Raw genomic sequence first — 26622 nt, 5'->3', positions numbered from 1 at the left:
TGGTACTGTATTAAGATGTAGTTTGTAAATTGTAACGCTTTGATGCAAACCATTAAAAGAATTCTTTCATTTTGTGGCAGAGATAAGATTGTTTTTATCATTTATATTAGAGAAACATGCTAATATAAATTTTCATGCTTCACTTGATTATATAATCTTGGAAGGCTTGACCGCCATTTGCCGTATTTAGCAGTTTGATACCGTATTCGGTTTGTTACTGCCTAATTCATTGAGCAATGGATGAAATGTTTGATGTGGAAGCATTCCTGCGCACGCTTCGGGCCACAAAGCCACCATGGGAATGCCCGAAGTGTGGAAAGATATATAAAAGCTTTAGCGGTATGGAATATCATCTTCAAAACTTTGATCACACGTTTCAACAAACTCTAGTTCATAAGCCGATGACTGCGAGCAGAAAGTCCAAGTTAAAATTTTCGAAAAAGAAGAAAAATAGCCGCCTAAATCGTCGGTCACCATCCCCACTGGACTTTACAACGTCGACAAGGGACACTCTCACTTGGGCTGAAGCACAACGAATGGTAGAAGTGGAATCTGAAGGGAAAATATACAGGTTATTTGTTTTATGTTTTCGTTGTGGTTCATTCCATTAAGTAGGCCTATTGGCAAAAATGCTGAAAAGGAAAACTCTGTTTTCCTATCAAAATTGGTATAAAGCAGTCAAGCTTAATAATTTTAAGCAACTTCACTTAAATATCATTTTTAACGAAGCTAAGCCTATTTGTACAAATACCATGCTTTTCACCTAACTTTAAAAAATTTATTTATTAGAACGACTTGAAAACGCTGAGTTATAATGCAAAAATAGAATGCAGCTAGATTGCTTTCGAAATATAAGACAAAGCTTGGTATAAAAATAATAAATATAAAAAAATTTTATTTCAAAAGTTAGAAATCATTTAATTAATATGGTGAGTTGTTAGTTAGCATTCCAATAAATGTTTCACTCTGGTTCTTTGCCAGGCTCATTCATTTTTCCGCTGTGTGATTTGTACTTGCTTGTAGGTGTATAGCTGAGTTAACAAATAAATATCTATTGTCAATCTTTCATTAAAATTAATTAAACACTTGTTACCAAAGGTCTTACTTTGCTTCTGAATACAGTCAAACAATGTTTTTACTTACCATTTTTTTACAACATAATGTACTTGCAACTCATTAGAGTAACTTGATGTATGTATAAGTAGTATGTAGGCCTACCTGTTGGTATGTAGGCCTACTTGTTAATTTGGTGCAGCATACGTCTTAAATAATTCACATTTGTTACCAAACAGCAATTTTGAAACAAGAATATGTGTTTGTTTTTGTTCCAATAGCAAACAAAATGCTATGATTTTGCAAATACAAACTATTATAGTGTACTAAAATAAAAACAAGTTCATCTTAAATGCAGAAACTAAATAGGCTAGTCTACTGTCAAGGGGTGTGCCAAAACAAACACGAATTTGATTATCATGCATGAATATCAACCATTATTGTTGTTCTAAAAAATCCCAACCATTGAAGGAGATTCAAATACAAATAATACAAATTATTTTTGCATGCAGTAAGAAATTAACAAGAAAAAATTTAAGTTTTAGGTTGTAGTATCGAGTGTAAAGACATAGGGAATGCTTGCAAGAATTTTCGTAATTTTGTATCAGACAAAAATCGAAAAACAGATTAATTACCTTTGTTTAACGGTAAGGTTTCAATTTGAAGCATTATTTTCTCTTTGTCATCAGTAACCTTGATTAAGCGAAGTGAGCAAAGTAAACAGGTTCGAATGAACTCGTATCAAAACTATATATATTATAATTATTTTTATTCTCATGAATCTGAATTTTATTCAATGTGGCATATTCCTAGTCTAGTCAACAGTTTTTGCTAGCTTGGTCCAGAAGTAAGTTAACCATATACTGTGCTTGTGTCATCTCAAGGATGTGTGTACGAACTATTTTTGAATTAAACATGGGGGCAGTACAGTACCGTTTGAGCAGAAACAAATCAGTTTGGGAAGGCATGTCTCAAGTTTTTTGCTACCATCTTTTAAGATTGAATTTAGACACACATTTATTTATCAATTTGCAAACGATATACTTTTTTATTTGAATGTGAGAATTTCATTCCCATCAGTCTATCACCATGGTATGCCAACTAAGTTATTTGTGTTTTTCTGTATGAAGTTTTGTTGTGTGTGAAAAGTGTTTTCGAATTTCCTTGTGTCTAATTACTCTTGCTTCTGCAGGTTAAATATTAGTGACAAACTGGACATAATATCAGATTCTGATATTGACAAAGAAGATGACAGTAATGGCAATGATGCTGCATCAGACAAGACAGATGATGAAAATAAATCCAACGCAACACCAAAAAAGAAAACAGATGTTGAAAAGAATAATTTGGACACACCTTCAAAGGCATCTTCTGCAATAAACAGCAAAGATTTAAAAAATGTCACCCTACCAAAGTATGAATCTAATGCACAGCCTGGACTTTTAAATCAACCAGCATCTCCTTCTAAACTTCCTAAACCTTCGTTTCGCTTGCTTCCTGATTATGAAAAGGAAAATGTTGATGCCCCCGAGCGTTCATCAGCATATTACAGATATATCGAGAAAACAGCGGAAGACCTTGAGGAAGAGGTTGGTTTTGTTTATTTGTAAATATTCCTCCTATATTTAATCATACTGTATTGTAAATGTATTGCTTAGCTTGGATTTTTTATCGTTCTTTTTTAGACCAGTTTGAATTTATTTATTGGCAGTATGGACTGATATTTCAAAAAAAATTTTGTCGTTACTACTAAAATATCACCAACTTGTACCAACATCAAAGATTTGAAACATTGTATTCTATATAATATGTTAAATTCTTTATAAGCTGATATATGCCAGGTTTTTAAAATAATTAAGCGAGTAAACACTAGCGATGTTTTGTAACGAAAATTCTTGTTCAATTCATGCCAACACGGTTATCGTGTAAGTCATCACAACTTATACATATCTAGACAAAACAGTAAAATTTCTAAAATAATTGCCTAGTTTGGCTTTGGCTTATTTTGAAACATGCCAAAATTGCTAAAAAATTGCTTTGTCTCAAAAAATGATTGATTGAAAACCGAAAAGTTGTTTAGTGAATGACCTTTATTGTAAAAAAAGTACTGTTCTTACTTAATGTAAGACTGCAAATTAGATTGTCATTTTCCAATAAACTTGATAAATTTGTAGGTACTATGGTATTCAGGCTTATCGTTATTAGTATTCCCAAATTTTATATGTGATTTTCAGTGAACCCTAAATAGGCTTGGGTTGGTATTGGCTCGTCTCAAATAAGCACACACTTTATTTACACAAACTTCAGATCGAGTATGATATGGATGAAGAGGACGCTGTTTGGCTTGAACTCATGAATGAGCATCGATCAAGTGAAGGTTTGTCATTGGTCACTCACAACCAACTTGAGCTGTTAATGGATCGTTTTGAGAAAGAATCATACTTTGAGCAAGCTCGCACAGGGGCTGGCTCTCAAGGAACCCAGGTAATTCACAAACAGAAAGCATTTGGGTTGTTATACTTCTGCTCTCTTTCTAGTACTGTATTTAGTTTAGTGGTTGTTGTAACTGCTTGTTTATATTATGAACAGTCTGTAAGATTGTAGCAGAGTTTGTAAATTTTAACTTGGATATGTGTGCAATTCCTGACCATTACAAAATTATTACTAAACACAAGCAAATGAAAACAAATATCAATCTTTTCTCACAGGCGATGATTGACGAAGACGCTGTATGTTGCGTTTGCAACGATGGGGAGTGTCAGAACTCAAACGTTATCTTGTTTTGCGATATGTGTAACCTAGCCGTTCACCAGGAGTGCTATGGGGTGCCATACATTCCTGAAGGACAGTGGTTGTGTAGACGATGCTTGCAGTCACCATCTTGTCCTGTAGATTGTTGCCTGTGCCCAAGCAGAAGTGGGGCGTTCAAGCAGACTGATGATGGACGCTGGTCACATGTGGTTAGTAGCCTACTGGATTATGATACATGTATTGTATATATGTCATTGTTTTGTTTAACATTAAGATATCTTATTTATGTTTGTCCATACTCATCCTTAACTTTTTGTTCTTACGGTAATTATATCATATTCCAGTCATTTTATTCCGTTGTTAACTATCTATTTCAATATAAATTGTACAAAAATAAATATGCCCGCATAGTTTCATATTCATTGCTTTATATGCAGGTCTGTGCGTTGTGGGTACCAGAAGTAGGATTTGCCAACACTGTGTTCCTGGAGCCTATCGACGGCTTGAAAAACATCCCTGCTGCGAGGTGGAGGTTGACATGTTACGTTTGCAAGCAGCGTAATGTCGGTGCCTGTATCCAATGCCACCGGGCTAATTGTTACACGGCATTCCATGTCACGTGTGCACAGCAAGCTGGTCTTTATATGAAAATGGAACCAGTTCGTGAGTCTGGAAGAAACGGAATGACTGTTACTGTGAAAAAAGAAGCGTACTGCGATGCGCATACCCCTCTAGATGCTTCACCTCGTCAAAATCGGATAAATGGTCAATTGGTGTGTGGTGATCCTCCGTATACTTTATTTTACTTAAGTATGTTTTCACCAAGTTAATCCTGTATTATGAATGTTTTTCTCTTGACATAGGTATCAAATTTCGATGAAAAAAGACCAAATGATAAGATGAAGAAAGCAAGAAAAATGTTGGCTGAGAAAAGACACGAACTTCCACATATTGCCATTCCATACATACCTCGTGACAGGTGACGGTCTATGTGTTCACATGTTTTGTGTTTCATCTACCATTCTGTTCAAATAACTTTGATTGCAAATTATTATTACCTTAGCTAAGGAATTAATGTTTTAAGCAGAGATTTTTTGTCTGCTGGCAAGATTACTTTGAAACTGTTATCCAATTTTGGTCGAATTTTTAGCATAACCGGAAAGTAAAACACGGATTAAATTGCATGGGCACAGGTAATATCTGATAATCCTTCACTGTGAAAAAATTCAGGGGGAACCCCTACCCTCTGAAGGAAACAAGCTCAGGCAGATGTGAAAACAATACTGCCAGGGAAATTGGTTGGGCATTTTATGATTACTTAAGACAGAGTTGGTCAAATGCAACAATTCAAACACTTTTAACATTGAAAAGTATTAAACTTGCCACCATTTTTTTACTTTTGCACCAACTACTGCAGTAATTGAAAAAAATAGTAAATTTTTGAACGTCACTCCTATCTATGAGATACGCCGCAACAAACAACAATTAGCCTATCATACTGTATTGAATCTACTTTAAGCTGCTTTTATTTATAGATTCTACAAAAGCGATAAACCAAAAAATTATGAGGTCCCCTTGAATATAAGCTGCATCAAATAATCAACGTACATAAAGATGTTACTTTACTTGTATTGCATTGAAATTAGACCACATAGCCTGTTCTCGGGCTCAGGCATAGTGAATATGTTATAAAAAAGATTTGGGGTACATTTGCATTAGCAACTTAAGATACTGAAAATATTTTTAAGCTGCTTTTATTGATAAACTGAGCAAAAAATGAATAAATACAAGTTACGAGTTGCATTAGTGAGTAGAACAGGAATTTAATTAATAAAAATAATAAAATAATAAACTGCTTTGGTAGGAGTATGTGTTGCTTGAGTACTTTTCCAATTAGTGGTGAAATAGATTGCAAACTGGGAATTTAATGTTTCTCTATTACGGCATAAGCTTTGTATGATTTACATCACTATTCTGTAGTGACAGGAGCCCCATTATACCATTGGTTGCATAACTTTTATTTTACAGCTGGCTGAAAATGCTTTCTGCTGATTGAAATTACACATTTTTATTTAGAATGACTTCCATCGGCCGTCACATTAGCATCCAGAAAAAAAGTGGTTTTCTTCAAAGACTGCTTAGTTATTGGACATTAAAGCGCCAGTCTCGCAATGGCGTGCCTCTGCTTCGACGTCTGCAGTCCCACGTACACCCACACAGACCTCAAGATCCAGTATGCATCATTTTTTATAAAAAAAACAACTTATGGTCATGTTACAGTTTATTGTAGAACATTGTTCTTATTGCTGTTCAATCACAATTTATGTAGTAAGAAATTTCCATTCAAAAATATGCACCGTTGAACTCGAACTAACCCTAACAGTAATACCTTTCCAGGAAGCAGAGTCGCAGCAGCACGTGCTTGTCGAACAGCTGAAATACTGGCACCGACTTCGACACGATCTTGAGCGTGCAAGGCTTCTTATTGAATTAATCAGGAAACGTGAAAAACTTAAACGAGAGACAATTCGAATATCTCAGGCATATAATATTCTTATATTCTACTATTCTTCTTCATATACTATTCTTTTGTAAAGTAACAGACAGAAATGCATATATTATTCATATTTTTTTATTTAAGTTTTATAGTAAAATTAGCAGCTTTTTGTTAGGTATGCTAGCTTCTAAAGTTTTCCTCGTATTTACAAAAGTTCTTATTTGCAGGTTGCATCTGAATTGCAGTTAACGCCTTTTGTTGTTTTATTGAGAAGAGTTTTAAATAAGCTGAAATCAGTGGATGTTGCTAAAGTGTTTGCTGAGCCTGTGAAGCCAAAAGAAGCACCGGATTATCACAAAGTCATTAAGCAACCGATGGATTTTTCAACAATGGCTTCCAAAATTGAGAATCAAAAATACAAGTATATATGAGATCTATGAAGGCAATATTTGATTTAGCTCTTCTTACTGTACCTTAATCACTGCAAGTGGTGGTACATGGTTTTGTTTAAAAAAACTTTGTTGTATTACTCTCTACTTAATTGATGTTGTCTGAACCGTGTTAACCAAATTTTAAAGTAAAATAAGAAACAGGATATAGTTTGGCACTCTTAAGATTAACTTTATATTTTATATATACACCTTAAGTTAACCTTAAGAGTGCCAAACTATATCCTGTTTCTTATCTCTACTTGATGTGTTCTACTTCTAATAGGACACTCGACGATTTTGAAACAGACTTCAATCTTGTCATCAACAACTGCATGCAGTACAATACACGTGACACCATCTTTTACAGACTAGCTGTAAAAATGAGAGACCATGTACGTGTTTAAACTGATCTTGGTCAAGTTCTGTTTGTTCTAGAATTGGTAGTTTAAGCACAACCGTCTCATATGAAGCCTGTTTGATTTGCCTTAACACTTGACATAACAATTGTCGTTTACTTCAGGGTGGAGCTGTGTTGAGAGCAGCTCGTCGTGAAATAGAAAGAGTGGGGTTCGATTTTGAGGCTGGGATGCTTCTGTCTAAAACCCCAGAAAAAATTGCTGCCCAAGGTTAGCTAGAAGAAACCCAATCTCACATCACTTGTAGTGAGATTTCCTAACATTAACTGTTAGTGAAGTATAAATAGCAACCAAAATTGTGTAGGTAAACACTGTATTTGCTTTCCTATAGTAATTGATGAAGAAACAAGATCAAAACTTTCCCTCCAGGAGCAGCTCGATGTTGTATATGAACGTCTCGATCAAGCAATACTAAACTCTCGCAAAACCAGAAAAATAAGAACCGAGATATCGGCACTCAAAAGGTGCTTGTTGCAGCTATTGCATGCACGTTATAAATAAAGCTTTGTGGTATCCAAAAATAAACTTTTTTGTCATCATGCAGGAGAATTTTCCAACAGAATCATAAAGATTTAAAAAGACAAAGTGTTCAACCCCAGACTGAACAAAAGTGTTCCCCTAACCAAATAGCATTGCTGAGACGATTTTCTGCAGATGACATTGACGATATCTCGAATACAACGGAGAGTGAAGCCGTAATTTCGGACGTTGGGGCCAGCATCAAAATATCACCCAGGGTCAGGCCAACAACATTCTCTAAGAAAGGCCTCGGAGGAAGAAAAAGACTTTGGTCCTCCAGGACGTCATCATCAGGGAGCAGTGTGTCTGAACCGAAATTAAAAAAGGGACATCTGGAGCGATCAGAGAGTTGTCCAGTGACCAATGAAACAAAATCAGAAAACTCGGCTCTCTGTAAACGACTTTCCTGCAATTCTACCAATGACAGCTTTGATGACTTGGCAGAGAACAAGTTGATAACTACTGATAAACAAAGACGATCTAGTAAAATATCGACTGCAAGCACACCGAAATCAAATCAGTCGTCAGGGCAAAACTCTCCAGCAAGTAATAACAGTGGCACAAGTGTCAGTCGAAGGACAGCCGTGTTATTTAGAAAGAAACCAAAACCTCAAAATCCCAGCCACCCTGGCACAGATAGTCTTCCCGATTTCAATAGTTCTGGGACTAATGGAAATCTCTCAGAAACCAAAAGAGGTTCTCTTTGCATTGATGTTGGAAATGGCAATGTTGCCCACCCCACTTCCGTTACACGAACTCGCTCAGTTGGTGGACAAATCACAGACATTGTCCAAAAGAGGAAACTGTCAAGCCCAGATGATGGCAGTGTATTTAAAGAGGCGCTTTTAAATGGCTTCGACTGTACGTCAGGTGGGATTATTGTAGCTATGGCAGCAGCATGTTTAGATAGAATGTGCCTTGGTAAGATGTCTGTGTGATAAGTTTTGCGCAGCTTGTACAATAGTATACACTAGGTATTCGAAGCACTCTATAGTCAGGTATAAATACACAGTATTACTACAGTGTGAGGATACAACACATCTGATACAATTTACACTAAAACACTTTAGAGCTTGTTTAAAGCTCCTATTGTTTATTTATTTTAGTTCATTATTTATAATCTACCATATGTACAAGGCTTATTATATTATTTGGTTCATGTAGGGGATGGGCCTGTTTTCAAGGATAACATGACGTCGCGTCGACGGGAAAGTTTTCAGGCATACCGTGAGGAACTCCCAAGCACAAGGAGCACAAGTGATTCGGATACAACATCGTCTGCTGGAAGTCTTGGCAGGAAAAATGAACCATCTAAGTAAGTATCTGCTCATGGTTAAGATTTGTGACTTTGGTAGTAACGTTTGATCCTTCATTTCTTTTATTCTTTTCTATAATTGTCATTTTTAGACTTTGTTTATTTTTTCTGACCTGTTTAAAATGTTTAATCATTAATTTTTGCAGCCCAACTCGAAAGAGAAAGAGTCCAAAGAAGAAGCGAAGTAGAAATTCTTCTGTGACTTCAAATCGTCAGTCAGATGCAACAAGCGAGGAAACATCAAACGATGACCGCCCTGGCTTAATTCTTGGCGAGAACGCTGGTACCTTTGAATTGGGAGCAATCGTTTTAAAAACTACCAAGCAAAAAACTGCCATATCAATTTTTCTAAATTATGTCGTAACGGTCAGTTTTTGTGCGTATTGCCGTAGGTCACGCAAAGCACATACGGAAGCAGAGTTATACATCCACAACAGAGGATGAAATGGAAGAGGAAGACCTTCCTCATATGGCCTCACTTGATCTTGTGTGGGCAAAATGCAGAGGATACCCACCATATCCTGCCCTGGTAAGATTTTCAGATGCTCTCACTACCAACAGCCCACTTATCACAAACACACATATACAAGGCGTCAAAATGCAGCAAATAGCATACCACGCAAGAACTGTAACTAAATTAATATTTTCTGTAAAAATCTAAAAAAGTGATGAAGTATCTTTCTAATCCTGAGGTTTCACTATCAGTGAACAGTATTAGTCAAGTATAGGATTATTTGGGTCCAATCCAAAAGGCACATCTTGACTAACACCGTTTGAACAGTTAATAGATCCCAAAATGCCACGATCAGGATATTGCCACAACGGTGTTCCAATCCCTGTACCACCTCTTGACGTTTTACAGGTCGGAAATAAACAAATGGAGAATGGAAATCTTCGAATTTATCTTGTCTTGTTCTTTGACACAAAACGAACGTGGTATGTTGTCCCGTATCACGTAACTATTCATAGGCCCAGATCAACTTTTACTGAAATAATTTGCAAATTTGTATTTTTTAACCAGGCAATGGTTACCAAGGAACAAACTTGAGCCTTTGGGAAAGGACCAAAAATCAGACCAAGCCAAGCTAGTTGAAGGAAGGCGCCCTTCATTGCGCAAGAACGTCGTAGCTGCTTACAAACGGGCTCTACTTCATCGCAGCCGTGTCACTGGGGAAATTCCCGACAGCGACGATGACCATCCCGATAACGACGCAGCTTGTGAAAGTGCTATTAAGGAATAGAAGCGTTGACAGGTTACAAAGCCTCGCCTAGTCAATTGTGACCTTGCATTTTTGAGCATACTGGGCAGTGATATTCAGGTTAAAATATGTTGTCTAGGCTTCGAACCAAAGTAAATTAATCCAGGGGGCTTTCAAAATACACACGTCTGCATTACCGTGACACTGTACGTTTTAGTAGCAAGAGCTTGGTCTTCCGCGCAGCATTTTACCCTTTAATTTAGAAAAACACTTCGAAGCGCTTGCTGGTTATATGCTTAATTTTGCTGTAGGTTTATCACCAAGCTACAATAAGCTAGCTGAACTCTAGTTTGCCAGCCTTAAAGTCGGTCAAGGTGTTAATGTTTTTGTATTTGATGGTCTGATTGACGGTTTGTGTGATGAAACACAACTGTACTGTATTGCATTATAAAGCACTTGTGGTTTCCGTTTTGCTATGAATTAGCCGAGTTTTAAAATGTCTGGTTCTCTTAAACTTTTCAAAAAGTTGGCTGTTTACTTCTGGGTTTCACTGATGTATTATGTTCAGTTGTCTTGGTACAACGAATTACCTGTGTGTTGTATAGTAGATGTTTTGCATATAGTTGGAATTATTTATTTTTGTCTTGTCTGCCCCAGGCATCAACTTCTACAGATAGGATATTAAAGTAAGTCTTGTTCATGTGAAGTCTGTTCTGAAAACCTCTGCTACTTACTGCCGCATTTCAACATTTTTTTTCTTTGTCTATTTTATTTGTCCCACCCGACTTTTTCAATACGTTGTCACAACGTACATTTGTAATAAACTTGAATTTAAAAAACATTCGTGGTGAACTCTCCAGACCTTTAGTTTTGCAAAACATCCAAATACGCATGTGTCAGTACAGTTTGAAATACACCAGATGCAATGCATGGTGAGCCTTCAACATGAAACACCTACACTAGCAGGTTAAAAAATCAAGTCATTAAGAACAAACACAAGGTAGTTGTGAATTAACATTCTAGCATAACACTGGCGGGATTCAGTTCACACTTCTAGAAAATCCAACTTAACTTGAGTTATTGCACATAAGAATTACTTCAGTGCTTGCTACTGCTATATCACTTGGCCTTCCATGACCCGCTACACAGCATCTTTTAATGTAACTTGTAGTGACAATGATTTTCAACATCAAGAGATGTCAGCTCTTATCGCTGGACTTTCCCTCCACACCAAACAATACTTGAAACATTTCACGACAGTTGTGAACCGTGAGATAGTCTAAGAATTTTCCCAAATCCATATGATAATCTCTTCCGCCATGAACGCCAAAATCTATTTCTTTTACGGGATGTTTGAATTTACAAAATGTTTCCAAAGTGATTAGTGATGATGAACACTCTTCCCTGTTGACAATGCTAAGCCTCTTCCAAGTCTGTCTTCTCAATCTGCATCAAAAGATACAAACTCAATCCACATTCAAATGTGTTCTCCATAGACATGGATAAACCCTCAGCGAAGAACTTGGCAGGTGAGATTTTTCAGTCATGATGTGACACTTTTAGCAATTCGTCCTTCAATCCCGAACAAATATTTGAATATGTAGTTGCATTGATGTTCTTGTAAAAAGATGTTAAATGCCCCCATGTCCATGTGATTATTTCTATGACCATGAACTTCAAAACTTATTTCAGTAATATTCCCAAATTTTCTTTTCTCACGCTGAGAAATCTCACTGTGACGTATTTCTATATTTTTCCAACTCAGCTGCTTGACTCTGTTTGTGAAGATTAAAATCAGCAATATACTGAATATTCTTAGATAATAAACTGGCAACACATGTCATTTTTTTATTATATATGTCCTGCATTACCTTTGCCAATATTCTTCACAGTGTTCCTGAGATCCTTCCACACAAACTACACCTGGTTTCCCAGGCATACTAAAACCGGTTAGATCTAATTCCTTAGCCCATTCTAGGATCGATTTCCTTTTTATTTTGTTGTATATGTGGTGGCTGTAGATCCACAATCTTGTAAAGGTTTGCGGTGTGGTTTCAGGATTTGCTTCATTTTTCACTTTTCCACTTGTACTCGTACTTTCTTTTGTATTGGTGATGTAATTTTCAATATTATCTACAACCCACTGAGCTATCTGTGGAAATCAAGGAATATTAGCACAATTTTTAAATAAACACATGTATGATATAGTATATACCTGTTAAAGGGCTGACATATCATAGCAGACCAGGGTATAGTATACAAGTGTAGTTGTGCACTTGTATACCAGACCCGCATAGGCCACAGAGCAAACGGTCACAGTCCAGTCAGTCATTACAGATACTGAGATATCAGCATATATTCACCTGGTACAGGCAGCATTCTCCAATGGGTATTGTCTTGATAAAACTTTGCATATCTTCATTTAGTTTATTTTGCATTTGACGAGTTACTTTACTGCATCTGTAACAATGCAAGCACTTTAATAAAGTTTTAACATATTTTTTAAAACAATTAAATTTGTGTACCAGCATCATTTTCGTTGAGTTATTGTTTACCTTACAAAAACTTCAGGAAGTTTATGCAGTGGGTAACTTAAGGGCAAACTACACTGTAGTTGTGCACTGCAGGCAGTTGTTTCTAGCTCCAAATTAATTGCTATGGTCAACCTCTTTGTAGGAGTGTAAGAATTTCCATCGGTTTCTTGGAAACGTTTCATGACGCTTAACACGTCTAAATCCTGCACCACAACCTCCTTTTCGTTTGGATAGATGCTTGTTAACATTTCCAATTCTGATAATTGAAGCTCTACAGTTTCCAGCTTAGCCATCTCCCAGATAAATAAAGTTTCTGTTTACTGATTTATGTCAAATATATCGATGCCTTTAATTAGGCCAACCGCCATGTATTAATGTTCAAGTTGGCTGTACGGAAGGGCCGTAACAAACCACCTGCCTCGAGGCATGTGTCTCGGATACTTAGAGTAGTTAGTGGTAACGGTGGCATGTGTTTTGGATACCGAGTGGTAACTGAGGCATGTGTCTCCCATAGCTTGTTGCAGTACCTGTTTGTTTCATTTTACGTGGTAAAATGGGTTGATTGACGGTACAATGCAGTACTGCGATATGGTCATATAGACATGTTGCTATGCGGTGTGCATTTACCTGATATTTGTAGGTGGAGATGGTAGCCTAGTTACCTTCACTAACCTCAGAAGTGGGCAGTCGGTACTTTGAAAGTACCGTCGGTAACTGTACTTGTAAAAAATGTACCGACGGTTCCGGTATTATTTTCGAAAAGTAGTTCGGTACCGGTAGTTTTTGTGTAAATGATGCTGTTGCAAATGCAATGTTTGCCGCAATTATGTTCCGGGTAAAGGTTACTCCAGGTCAAAACAGATGTGACGTTAATCGCATTCAATTTTACATGACATTTCCAGATTAAAAAAGATCAACAAATGGTAAAATTAGTATTAAGGATTAATTAACATGTATTTTTAAAAACATAGGTAGGCCTACTTGTTAAAATTTTGAAATTGTCACGTGAAAAGTACCGAGACCGATCGAAATTTCTTGAAAAAAGTAATTCGGTACTTTTTACCGAAAGTACCGGTATCGATACTGAAAAAGTACCGTGGTACTGCTCACCTATGACTAACCGATATATTACCCCTTAATCTGGCAGTGCTTGAGTGCTGCGCAGACTAGCGTACCATATCATCAACAATCTATGATAGAATAGCTTAATGCTACAGCCTACATGCTGTTGTGTCACGAGAGTATTTTTATACACCGTTTTTATATCCATCACGTTATACACCGTTTTTATTCGCATTGTCTTTATGCATGTTCACGATATGCCGTGTTTTACTTGTTTATACTCGTGACGTCTCAGAACGTTAGCCCGAGGGCCCAATTAGTAATGTATTTAGCGTCCCACGGGGATTCCTTAGTCGCGTGGAATTGGTTTTGTGGGAATGTTGCGCTCGGCTGTGTGGTGTTCAGCTAGTGTCTGATCAGTCTACGTTGGGGTTTGATAGCGAGAATATCATTGTTTTTATTGAAGAAAATGCCATTAAAAGATGTTAAAGCAAACCTAGCTATTTGACTAGCTGTGAAGTGGGCAGTTCCTGGTTAAGAAAAAGTTTGGTTACAGTTGTAGTTAAGATGTTTGTTTGGTACGGACAAATAGGAAAAAGTATTTGTGTTATAGCCTAACTTTACTTTAAGCTTAAGCTAAACCACCCTGGTAGCCTTAGGTTGTTATATTCAAGCATTGAAGTGATGTGCATCAACTTTTCCCCATGCAATGTCACAATTGCTGAAGTGGCTGCGTACACTAGGCTTAAAGCTTAAATTATACTGGGAAGGCCTACATACTTTTTTGAATGCCGATTGGCGTCGCATTAGCGTACTGAGATCAGTGCTTGGTATTTACTTACATATATTTTATTTATACATGTATATTTGGCATATTCTGCTGCTGAGTGTCATCTGGCATCCTGCAAGGAATGCAAGTTAAGCAAACGATATGGAACTTTTTTTAAAGGATAAGTTTAGATATTAGCTAAAGAATATGCAAATGTAAACGGTTTGGACAATTTTTGTCAATAGGCTAATGTACAGGTATTGCTGTAGAGTGTTGATGTAATGAAATAAAGGACCCATTCTTTTAGCACATAGCCTATAACAAATTTATTTGTGGCTTTATGGTATGATATGGTAGGCTACTTGTTTTTATTTAGTAAAATGTGAATCTTCTATTTATATAATTCTTTGTGTACTAGTTATTTATTTGTAAGCTTACATTGCTAAATAGGGACTTGGGAAACGTCTTGTGTCGCTTACTCCAAAGAAGAGGAAATTCATTTTCGAATTGTATAGACAGAGTTTTGTGTTTAGTACAATATGTCTGAAGATGTGGACTAAGATTAAATGCATTCAATTTAAAAAATAAATGAATGAACCGTTTCGCATATTAGCATATTCAGTTGGACACTCCAAGCTAATCTATGAAGTATGAAATACATTACGACGCAAAACTGGTGGTTCAGTTTTTGTGCCACTATTCTCATAATTTCCCTCAGATGATAATGTGATCCAGTTTCAGTTTCTTGGCGTATAAGTGATTTAGCAAACCCTGTGGGTAGACTGTTGAATATTATAGTACAGTAATTTCCTTTAATGCAAAGACTGTAATAGTTTTGGATGATAACGAGGAAGATATGAAATCTAAACTTTGCAACGTTATGTTCAAATCATAAAATAGATCAAGCTAACACACGGCACTAACACGATTTAAATATTTAGGCTACCGATCCTGGAATAAAAGAAACCGTCAACCACCAGAAAATGAAATAATTTTCATTTGTTATAATATGTGTTAAAATTACTCAAAAAATTTTAGATAGGGCGTTTTGAAAGTTTGCCTAGGAGTTAGTGCTACCTGAAACTAGAACATGTCTACAATTAGCCTACATATCTCAAACTCTAGTTAAATGTTACATAGGCTCAAAGTTAAAAACAGAATTATGGCATAACAATGTATCTTTTTTCTACATTTGTGTCCGTTTTGTACAATTGTATTGTTTATTTTTCGCCATTAAATTTGCTGTATTTGACTCAGAACTTTTAAACTTGCCCACTGCTAGGGTAGTTCTCACATTAGATACAACACTAGGGATGGGCCGATACGAACCCAAATCCGAATAGATTTGCCGAATATCGCCTTTATGGAAGATTCGGACGAAAACGAATACTAACAATGGCGAACCCGAGTTCAACATCAGTTATAAATTTACCGACCTTAGTTAAAAATGATGGTCTAGTTTCCCGACAAAGCTAAACTAGAGTCAGCAACACTTAGCCTACAATGAAGGTCGTTTCCCTAACGATTTTGTTTTTTCAATCGTTTTTTAACACTAGTTTTCGAAAGAAAGCGATTTGTTTATCGATTACGTCATTTTACAAGCAAGACTTGACAACTTTTGGATGAAATTTTATTGTTTGGTTCTAATACGAATAGATTCGGGATTCGTTCGTGTCGACCTTCACGATATTCGGGTTCGCACGGTTGCCTCAAAAATAGTCCACTACTTTGCATATACAAATATGACAATAAATTTTATTTCATTCGAAGTGTTTTAAGCGGTTTTTGAAGGGTAAAAGCTTTGCATTCGGAAGTCTTGGGTGTGGTGAGCGCCACTGCCTAGGTCTCCTAGCTGGTTTGTGTTTAGCCTATATGACATGTCATGTTAAGCGAACTTAGACCGATGTTTTGTTAAGCAAGGTGTTTTTGCATTGCAGTAAATTGTTATTGTATACGCAAACTCTTGGCTAAACTTTCTTTTCTTCAACGTAGCTGTTAGCTTGTAACAGTCAAAGACTATTAATGTAAAAGGTATCTTTACATCCTACATCTTTAATTAGTGCAGCCTACAAGATATTTAGCTCAACTATTGCCATCTTACCCTACAGTATATCGTAATATAACTACATATAACTTGTAATCTGCTGTAGCTAGGCCTATATACTGTATATACAATGTTCTTCATTGTACCTGCTAGTGCTACTACGGTACCTATAGCATACTTAGCTGTGCGAGATGCAAAAATGCAATAATCAGTCAATACAATAATAGGCTATATATGATAATTTACCTGATAAACTTTCAGTTCTGCATTCTCATTTATCATATACAGTATTTGTTATTCAAACATTATATTTTAATTCAACTATACAAAACTGTGAACGACAAAGAAAGTCGTTCACAGTCGTCGGATGACAAAAAGTAATCTCCATCATAGTCATGGAAAAGACGCAAAAAAGTATGTACAAATAGAAATTAAGAAATCTTCATTGTCATAATAAAAAGAACTTGAAAAATTTAATTCAACTTGCTTTAAAGTCAGCATGGGTAATGAAAAATCAGCATTGATAAGTTGAGTTTCCACTTTACTGACCTATCCTTTATCAAAAAATATTTCATGGTTGTACAATGTACATGATCGTTTCATCCAAGTCTTAAACTTCGTCCTTCTTGAAGGTTGGATTGTCAATTTCTAACAGAGTAACAGCTGGGGCGACTACTGTGCTCAAAACCGTTTGTTGGGCAATAAACAAACGCAATTGATAAAAAGTGAAAAAAACAAGTGCGTGAACAACCGGGGAAGCAATAAATGTGATTCCAAGGCATAAACCGATTGCCATTCCCACGTTATTTTGCCAATCCAAAACTGGGTAAATTGCCGACGTGTACCCGGAAGCATGCACAATCAAAGAAAATACGCTATACACAAAAGTATAAAGCGAAGAATGATAAAAATGTAGCAAACGTACCGGTATATCATTCAAGAAAAGGTCAATGATCATAATGACTATGTTGATTGCGTGGCTGTTGATACTTGACGCTGTCTCCTCACCATTAGACAACAAGGACCAATATGATATGCCGATGATTATAGCACCATTTACCGAGACGCTTTGCAGAATCCAAACAATTTTGTGAAACCATCGAAGATTTGGGTTTTCTCGAGTATCTAACATGACAAAGTTCTCTTTACTCTGTTAGAATCCACACTGCAGAGTGCAAACTTGATCAAACAGGATTTATCCAAAACTTTATCAAATATAAGCAAAGTAGAACATAAATATAACGGAAATGTTATAAGCTGAACGTTTTACCTGATGAAACTTTCAAGTTACTTTTCAAACCAGTCGAACGGTCAATTGATCCAGATACAGTATTTGGCATCTTTGTCTCATGCGGCTGCTCAGAATCTTTAGCAATCCCGTAGATTACTACGAGTGTTGATGTAATGAAGTAAAGAAGAATGGTAACGACGCCCCAATTGGTTAAAAACAACCAATACTTATGCAACGATTGATTTATGGATCCTGCAGTCATTACATAAAGAAACCACCCAAACCAGTATCCAAAGAGGACGAGCTTGATTGCCAAGTATACCCATTTGCTTTTGCACCACTACATTTAGAAATAATGTAGATCACTTTACCAGGTTACCGTCAGTGTTCCAATACATTACAACCGATATATAAATTTATCTTTTCCTTAACAACGTTGATGTTAATCAGAAACATTCTTTAGTGCATCTCTATCGCTGTTTTCAACATTTATTCTGCGTAATTGAACGAAATTACCTGTGATTTGTAAAACCTTTGTGGCGAGCAGTCATTGAAATCAAAATTTTTCTTCTTAAATTCTGGTTTCAAAATATTTCCCATAGTTTTTCAGGTATTGCAGACTAATTATATACAGGCATTTACAAGTTACAAACACCTTATACACTTAACCTTTATATTGTACAGATTTATTTCACAGTATTGACCTTATAACCTACTACTCAATTTCATAATCCAGTCACACGTAGGCTATACACTATTTTGCGTTACATTTTGTCTCATAAATAAAAAGCTAAGTTTTATAAGTTGGTCAATGGTCATATGTCTTTTAAAACATCTTCAAAGGCAAAAGCTCATCATTATCTCCGATTATTTTCTGGTGCGTCTTGCTCGCAAACCAAAATATTCAAACAATTTGACAGCTCTTGATCTTAAAATTGTTTCTTTTTTACCAAAGTCAGCAAAGCATAGGAATTCCTTTTTCAACCATCCAGCCAAGCACTAGTTTTGGTGTAATGAAACAGTCGATTCACTTCAGTTGTTTTAACAAGCTTTGCCGAACACGAGCTCGATCATACTGCATAGCTGACAGACATTTTATTCTGATCATAAATACCCTATAGTCTATATGGCCAAAGAAACTTGCTTTTCGAGATTATTATTAAAGTATAAGTCTCATGTATAAACTTATTTGTCTAAGGCAAAGTCAAACAAACTTATTTTTTGCCTGTAGACATTCTACATTATTCTTCTCGGCTCGTTTGTTATATTATATTTTTGTAACAACAAAGCAGGTTTTGTCACCAACGACATACCAACCACTATAAATGATGTTTGCACAGTTTTCATAGTTGACTGACTTTGTAAAGAGGGTTTCGCAAAAAATTTGTCAACCTAATAATAAAACAGAGTTATCATATTACCTTGGATATCCAAGCTAAAATGTTAAGTAAAGAAATGCTGAGTCATCTATCGTCTTAGAGATATAATGACACTGCAACAAAAAACGAGAGAACACGGAAAGCAGAAGCAATAAGGGAATAAGTGACCAGGTAACAGCTTACTGACGTCACATCACGATCCAGCACCTAGCCTTACCCGCCAATCTCCCCATTTCTGCCTACGTGTTCATTTCAGAAGAAGCAAGAGATAATAACGAAATGAAACCAAGTGGAAAACCGGTTCTTTGTATTTTTATTATGCTGTGATCATCATTTAATGCAGGGGTCGGGAACCTTTTTGGCTAAGGGAGCCATGAAAGCTACATATTTTTAATTGTATTTCTGTGAGATGAGATGCTGATGCTGTGATCATGATTTAATATGTGTGAAATAACATGCAGGCTACAATGTAAGACAAATGCAAATTTGAATTACGTCACACGCATGTCACCAATTAACCTCCTTGGTTCAATTGAGCCGACGTGTTTTATTGCCTAAGCATGTATATTGCCTTCTGTGAAAAAAGATTTATCAATTCCTTGAAAATAATTCTTAAACTACGTTTTCGAAACAGTGCTTGTATTTATGCAGGAGGGTTTGTATCGGCATGCGTGTTGCGAATCTTTTGTTCTGCTGCAGGGCATTTTAACCCACTTGAAAAAAACGCAATCTATAGTCAAGTATATAGTAGTTACTTGGTATCATGATTTCAGGTAGGCCTACTAAGCATACCTAAGGTCAAGAGCGAGCTACATGGATTAAGCTGTTTGAGTTTTAGTCCAACTTGCTATTAGATTATATTATACTATTAGATTATACCTATTAACCCTTTCCAAAACTGTTACTTCACAAATTAAAGTCTATACCTCCTGCAACTCTGCTGTACTGACTATTGAAGTTTCATGTAGCTTCCATGTGAAACCTAATATACATACAGTAGTAGCATACTCTGTACTGTTTAAACTGACCAGCGTGACATTACCACGAGCTGATATTTGAAACAAAGTTTTCTATAGTTCAAAACGTGTAAAGAAAAGGCTGTTGTAATTTAGTGAAACACTTGAAAGCGAACAATATCTTATTACATATCTTAATGTAATGTACCAACAACTAATTGTGTTTGCAACGGAAATGAAAATTAAGTTTTGGATTACTTGGCAAATTACGTGAAATTACGAATAAGAAACTACAATTACAATTACGTGAAATAACTACCAAGAAGGAAAATAGTCAAAGTAGATTGAACCACGTATATAGCTTGTAGCCTATAAGATTTCGATAGAATTAAGATTAAGTTTTATATCTAAAATAATCCTAAATAATAGAGTAGGCTATAATGATGTTTTATGTAACCTATACTCAACCCTTCAGTGTTAGTTTACTTTTATTGCTACTACCATTTCGGCTTAATTCACTTCTTATGGTGGATTCTGTTTTACTCGTACAATTTTGGTCCAGCTCTTACACTCTGACTTGTTTCTGTACCTTGGGTTTTTGGTGTTTTCCCCTTTCCATATAGGCTAACGGCCTACGATTTGTGTTTATAGGGCATATACACGTATAGTGGTATATACTTAATCAAGATTATACCTGGTCAAGGCTGCCATAACCGTTGTATTTTTACATGAATTCCCAGATATATGGACTAGCTTGGTAAATCGATAACGAACCAAAGGTAATAACCATAAATAAACTATGAAACGTGGCCAAGGATGAATTTACCATGCACAAAATTTGCTCGGGCCGCCGGGTTAGAATCAGGATATTTCGAATGATATACTGTATGCGTTGGTGCAAAGTTGTTGCATATAATATATGTTTGATGCCTCATGGGTTAAGAAAAATTGCGTTTCAGTATAGGACGCGCATTAACAAAAAGACTATTTGTGCGACGAAACTAAAAAGGTAAGTTTTGCCCAAATTTTATTGCCCTTAATTGTTGGTTGTATTGTGGCATAATATGTAGGCCTACTATAGAATTTGCCAAATGTACTCAGACTGTGTAGGCTATATTATACTATTTCTACGCCATATACTTATTGCATTTAAATAGGAGTTAATGCAGTAGCTAAAACTTTCTTCCTAACAATCGATTTTCAATGCACGTTTCACTCAATATGTATAACGTAGGCATTTTTGTTCGCTTTACCAGCGGCAGTGTAAAATGCTTCTCCCAAGGTGGCAACTTTTACTTTCCGTGGCGCCTCACAACGCCCATTGAATAAAATTGCGTTAGTCACTGTTTGCATTAAAACGCCGACGTTGAATACGAGATTGGTCAGCTTGTGGAAAGAAAGCATTTTCTTCGAGTTAACATACATCGCAAGCAAAGTTATTACCAGCAGCTCCTTATAGGCTATACTTGCCTTCAGTGTACGTAGCTATACAACTAATCTTGTAGAATAGCATGAGCTGCAGCATTGTGTTTCAAATCTTTTGAAAATGAGCTAGATTTCTATTCCATCTAAATTTAGAATATTATACAATTGATAACAGGAGATTATTTTTTGTGTTTACGGAAAATTTAACAAATTGTTAAGAATACAAAATATTGACACAAATTTCGAAGTCTAAATAGCAACCTTCTGATTTTTCGAAACGCTCAAGCATTTCTGAGTTTTGCTTTGGGGTGTCATTATGTTGATTGCGATGGTTTTTGTATGCACAAATAGAACTGTTAATAATGAATTGAAACAGATAAGCTGTATAGCTTATAACCTATATTTTTCAGTTTTAAATGTAGCGATTTAAATATGATGTAATTTTTATAGATTTGAGACGTATTTGTATTTCAATAGTTGATTTTTATCTTTCGTATATCAGATGTTATTCTTTTTGACCACACAAACCAATTCCTATACTATGTACTTAAACACATAGGACGTACACGCATCAACTTCAACTGACCGCAACGGTAGAGATTAAAATGGCCGTTGTCTGGAAAATAAAACAGTGTCAACCGCAAGTCGTCAGAAAAGATGCGGGCAAACTTGTAATGCACAATCACAGTTGGACTCACACAGTTACTTAACCAGATCGCTTGTTTCTGTTTTGACTGTTTGTACTTTTCACTTTATTCTCGCTTGTGTTTGCTTTGTGTTGCGTGTTTTTTAAATGGTTACTCCTTAGTAGACGGTATGCTTGTACTGTTTTTACTGTAATGTACATAAAAATGTATTATAATTTGTAAAGTGCTTTGTTTTGCACGTTAATGTCTTATGGTTCTAATTAAAAGCTTTTTTAAACACAACTTCACAACTATTTTGGTGATTTTAGTAAGTCACTGTCATATGCAAGCGTCAGAAAGTAAACAAGTTAGTTAGAGTGATATATTATAATGATATTAGCTGACTAATCAGCTATATGTCTATAAAGGATGTACAACTGCAGCAAACATGATCTATGCCAGGGCTTCTCAACCGGGGGCCATGGGGTCGTTCACCTCACTAGTGAGCGTGTACTACTACACTATGTAGTGTACTACTAGTGTACTGTAGTGTAGTAGTATGGGGAGGATGAGGCAAAGTGGGACACAAGTTTCTCACGTTTGTGTGCTTATACTTGCTGTGCAAAATTAGGAGCGCGAAGGCTACTGCACATGCACTAGTGAAGTAAAAAGTGTTTTGCAATCAACAATCTACTCTTTTTATTGATGAGCAGGGGGCCACGGATTTTGGGAGTCACTGTAGTGTAAGGGGACCACGAACCATGAAAGGTTGAGAACAGCTGATCTATGTGATTCATAAGGACATGAGGCTTGAAAATTATGCTCAGCCTATATAGTTTATTGGTCGCGATGCAGTCATTCGGGACATATAAGTCGTGGGTATACGGTCAGCAAATCCACTAATGCCGACCACGGTTCATGCAAAGCATGGAAAAAATCCGACCGGGCCAGCAAAAATCATCAATTCAAAAAAAGAACAAAGTGAACTCTGATACTTTGTGCTCTTGGGTATAATAAAAATAGCTCCATTGATTGAATACAGCACAGTAAAGTAAGCTTAATGTGCAAATGCAATACTTACTAAACCTTTCCGATAATACGATAAAAAACAATAGGCCTAGTTGCAAAAAATTAAAAAGCTGTACAATTCAAAATCAACAAAGCTAGGCTATTAACAAAACATTGGAAAGAAAACACTTGTACTTTTTTTTACTAAACCATATAATCACAATGAAGACTTGCATGTATGCCTGTCCGTGTTGATCGTTTCATCAAAGTCTTAAACTTCGTCCTTCTTGAAGGTTGGATTGTCAATCTCTATCAGAGTAACAGCTGGGGCGACTACTGTGCTCAAAACCGTTTGTTGGGCAATAAACAAACGCAATTGATAAAAAGTGAAAAAAACAAGTGCGTGAACGACCGGGGAAGCAATAAATGTGATTCCAAGGCATAAACCGATTGCCATTCCCACGTTATTTTGCCAATCCAAAACTGGGTAAATTGCCGACGTGTACCCGGAAGCATGCACAATCAAAGAAAATACGCTATAAGCCAGCATAAAAAGCGAAGAATGATAAAAATGTAGTAAACGTACCGGTATATCATTTAAAAAAATATCGATTATCATAATGACTATGTTAATTGCGTGTTTGTTGATGCTTAAAGCTGACTGCGAGCTGCCATTAAAAAGAACAAGTTTCAGGCCGACCCAGAATGCTATGTCTATGATAATTGCGTCATTTACGGAGACGCTTTGCAGAATCCAAACGGCTTCATGGAACCATCGAAGATTTGGGTTGTCTACACAATAGAAATATAACGATAAAAAGCTTTCTTTGTTCTGTTAAAACCCATGCAGTAACTTTTATCAACAAGGTTTTTATCCGAAAACAATAATTGTCGGTCATAAGCACGTTTTATAAGCGTCAATAAAACAAATGGCTTGAAGGTAAAAATTTTACCGGTATTTGCCGAGTTAATTAAACCAGTCGAACGGTCAATTGATCCAGATACAGTATTTGGCATCTTTGTCTCATGCGGCTGCTCAGAATCTTCAGCAATCCCGTAGATTACCACGAGTGTTGATGTAATGAAGTAAAGAAGAATGGAAACGACGCCCCAATTGGTTAAAAACAACCAATACTTATGCAAAGATTGATTTATCGATTCCAAAATCACTGCATACAGAAACCACCCAAACCAGTATCCAAAGAGGACGAGCTTGATTGCCAAAAACACCCATTTGCTTTTGCACCACTAAATGCAGTATGAAGAAAATTGAATGCATTACTTCCTTGATGCGTTAGCACCAGTGGAGTGTTCCAATATAGGCTACATATGTATACACGATGCTATGCTAATCTTTTTCTCAACAAAGCATTCCGTTAAACAAAACCATTTTAGGCCTATTGCTTTCCCTGTCGGTTGATATCAAAGTCACAATTTTACAGTTTGCGAAATTGAACGAAATTACCTGTGATTTGTAAAATCTCTGTGGCGAACAGTCATGGAAAGCAAAACGTTTCTTCTTAAATTCTGGTTTCAAAATATTTCCCATAGTTTTTCCAAATTTAGCTAAAGCTTACAACAATTTATCAGTTATGTACACCTTTTCATTTATCAGTTATATAGCCTACGCCTTATTTATTAAACGTACTAAGCTCAAAGGTTTCGTATTCACAACAATTCATTCACAAGTACATATATAGGCAATTTTCTTCATTAGTCATCGTATATTTTACAAAATTAAGCCTTAGAATAAGGTATCTATCGTTGGAGCCTCTTAAAATCATCACCTTTAATCAAATAGAATCTATTATCATTATCACCAAAGTTGCAACATGCATGCCTATTTGAATCGCGGCACAGAAATATTCCTTTCTTCCGAAGTCATGCTGCAGAGCATTTCAATTCAGTGTTCAGTCACCCATTTACACGTCGATTCACTTCAGTTATTTTGAAAAGTTCGAACCTATTTTATTGTTTTGCATATAAACTTTCGATTCTGCATATAATCCCAAACAAACTTGCTTTTGAACTATATATTGAAACTAATGTGCTGTTACATGAGAATATCGACATTTAGCCTATTGTATCGAATCAAAGTCTTGGATATAAATAAGTCTTGGATATAAAACAATAAAGCACGTATTTTCAGACCAAGTCGCAAGGTCAATTGTCTCTATTAAAATGTGGTTCGTATAAGCATGAGCGGATTTTGTCGAATGCGAGCAATACGACTACGTTGGGAACGGCGATGCTTAGCAGTTTAGCATCAAAACAAAAATTACAATTTAGCTTTTACTTCGCACAAATAACAGTGTTATTTTTCAATTTGTTTCAAAAAATGATGTTTTGGTAAAAATATACCACTAAGCGAAGCTTTGAAAAGAGCTGGTTTACGAAGATTATTATCGGAAAGCGACCCTGCAATCAGTTCTTGCATTGGGCCCCGCGCTTGCTAAGGCAGGCCCTGAATATAGTCTAAGTTACTGAACGTAGCATGATGTTATATAATTTTGATCCTCGGCCTGAGAAAAGTCTTTCCACAAATTAGACTAGGCGATGATTTCTCATCGATTCATCGCTATTTTATATATTCAAACACGTTAGGTTAACCGCTCTGTCACCAAAACCGAGACAGGTGTTTAATTTTTGGCAGGCTAGACTGTAGGGTTACCATATTTTCGTGGCCTAAAATCCGGACACTCTTTAGTCCGGGGAAATCCGGACGTATGGTAACCCTAGCTAGAGCTAAGGGTCGTATTGACGTCATTTCCACGACCAAAATTCGACTTTATTAGCGGGAAAATAATGTAAACAGATTGCATTTATTGTTTTTTTTGCCATTGACTGTGGGGAGCAAAAAGTATGCTACTAACCTTAAAACGTGCAAAGTGTAAATTACAGTGGCGCTACAACGATGGAAGGTTATCACGGTCATCAAACGCAGAATGCGTTCACAAACAAAGTCCATTCATTAAGTCTTCCCATCTCTGTGTTAGGTTTATCAGTGGTTATAATCCGAGAGGTATATCTTCAAGAAATCTGACTTCTGGCTCCGAAGGTTGCTGTTAATATCCTCGCTGTTATATTAAATAATAGATAAGGTCATCTGTTCTTTGTTGAAGGCTGATGTCTCTAAAACATGTGACATTTTATAGAAGAAGACTAAAATCTTAAGATGGTAGAATGAATGACAAACATGCATGCAACAATTAAAGCACAAATTTTTTGCACAAAACGCGAGCTAATTTTAGAGCGTCAACTAGCGCCAAACTGATTATATGTTAATGGCCGTTACAGGTCAAAGAATTACCCACCGCAGCTTTCACTTTTGTAGGTGGTTCCCGGAAGCTGATACCTAGAGCAAAGGGCAAGTTTTTTGAATATATTTTAGCTAAGTCACTTATTTT

The 26622-nt window shown here is 36.2% G+C and overlaps 4 protein-coding genes and 1 long non-coding RNA gene across 6 annotated transcripts; 2 read left to right on the top strand and 3 right to left on the bottom strand.

The window, feature by feature from the left end:
• The first annotated feature begins 64 nt into the window (after positions 1 to 64).
• On the top strand, positions 65 to 10998 carry LOC143459142 (peregrin-like). Its single transcript, XM_076956134.1, has 18 exons — positions 65 to 571; positions 2246 to 2642; positions 3361 to 3537; positions 3762 to 4013; positions 4242 to 4577; positions 4668 to 4783; positions 5881 to 6037; positions 6202 to 6345; positions 6529 to 6722; positions 7016 to 7124; positions 7253 to 7358; positions 7480 to 7612; positions 7693 to 8537; positions 8832 to 8982; positions 9129 to 9265; positions 9375 to 9511; positions 9764 to 9918; positions 10004 to 10998. The coding sequence occupies exons 1-18, from the start codon at positions 237 to 239 to the stop codon at positions 10221 to 10223; spliced, it is 4101 nt and encodes a 1366-aa protein (XP_076812249.1). The 5' UTR covers positions 65 to 236; the 3' UTR covers positions 10224 to 10998.
• LOC143459143 (RWD domain-containing protein 2B-like) lies at positions 10968 to 13844 on the bottom strand. 2 transcript variants are annotated; one of them, XM_076956135.1, is made up of 4 exons: positions 12737 to 13841; positions 12545 to 12641; positions 12053 to 12333; positions 10968 to 11627 (listed from the first exon to the last, which is right to left on the bottom strand). In XM_076956135.1, exons 1-4 carry the CDS (start codon positions 13006 to 13008, stop codon positions 11381 to 11383), a joined length of 897 nt encoding a protein of 298 aa, XP_076812250.1. In that variant the 5' UTR covers positions 13009 to 13841; the 3' UTR covers positions 10968 to 11380. The 2 variants fall into 2 exon arrangements, with proteins under 2 accessions (XP_076812250.1, XP_076812251.1); XM_076956136.1 differs by having other exon boundaries at positions 11485 to 11956; positions 12737 to 13844.
• A 38-nt stretch (positions 13845 to 13882) lies between these two features.
• LOC143459144 (uncharacterized) lies at positions 13883 to 15798 on the top strand. The gene is made up of 2 exons (XR_013117743.1): positions 13883 to 15319; positions 15488 to 15798. It is a non-coding gene; the product is annotated as an uncharacterized LOC143459144 (long non-coding RNA).
• A 1088-nt stretch (positions 15799 to 16886) lies between these two features.
• On the bottom strand, positions 16887 to 18485 carry LOC143459883 (protein rolling stone-like). Its single transcript, XM_076957194.1, has 3 exons — positions 18338 to 18485; positions 17861 to 18161; positions 16887 to 17715 (listed from the first exon to the last, which is right to left on the bottom strand). The coding sequence occupies exons 1-3, from the start codon at positions 18419 to 18421 to the stop codon at positions 17201 to 17203; spliced, it is 900 nt and encodes a 299-aa protein (XP_076813309.1). The 5' UTR covers positions 18422 to 18485; the 3' UTR covers positions 16887 to 17200.
• Positions 18486 to 23037: 4552 nt separating this feature from the next.
• Positions 23038 to 24840, bottom strand: LOC143460127 (protein rolling stone-like). The gene is made up of 3 exons (XM_076957527.1): positions 24681 to 24840; positions 24169 to 24463; positions 23038 to 24007 (listed from the first exon to the last, which is right to left on the bottom strand). Exons 1-3 carry the CDS (start codon positions 24762 to 24764, stop codon positions 23487 to 23489), a joined length of 900 nt encoding a protein of 299 aa, XP_076813642.1. The 5' UTR covers positions 24765 to 24840; the 3' UTR covers positions 23038 to 23486.
• Positions 24841 to 26622: the final 1782 nt, after the last annotated feature.

The sequence above is a fragment of the Clavelina lepadiformis genome, chromosome 5, assembly GCF_947623445.1.
Source record: "Clavelina lepadiformis chromosome 5, kaClaLepa1.1, whole genome shotgun sequence".
In the NCBI taxonomy this organism is placed as follows: Eukaryota; Metazoa; Chordata; class Ascidiacea; order Aplousobranchia; family Clavelinidae; genus Clavelina; species Clavelina lepadiformis.
This window is presented reverse-complemented; position numbering and strand designations above follow the sequence as displayed.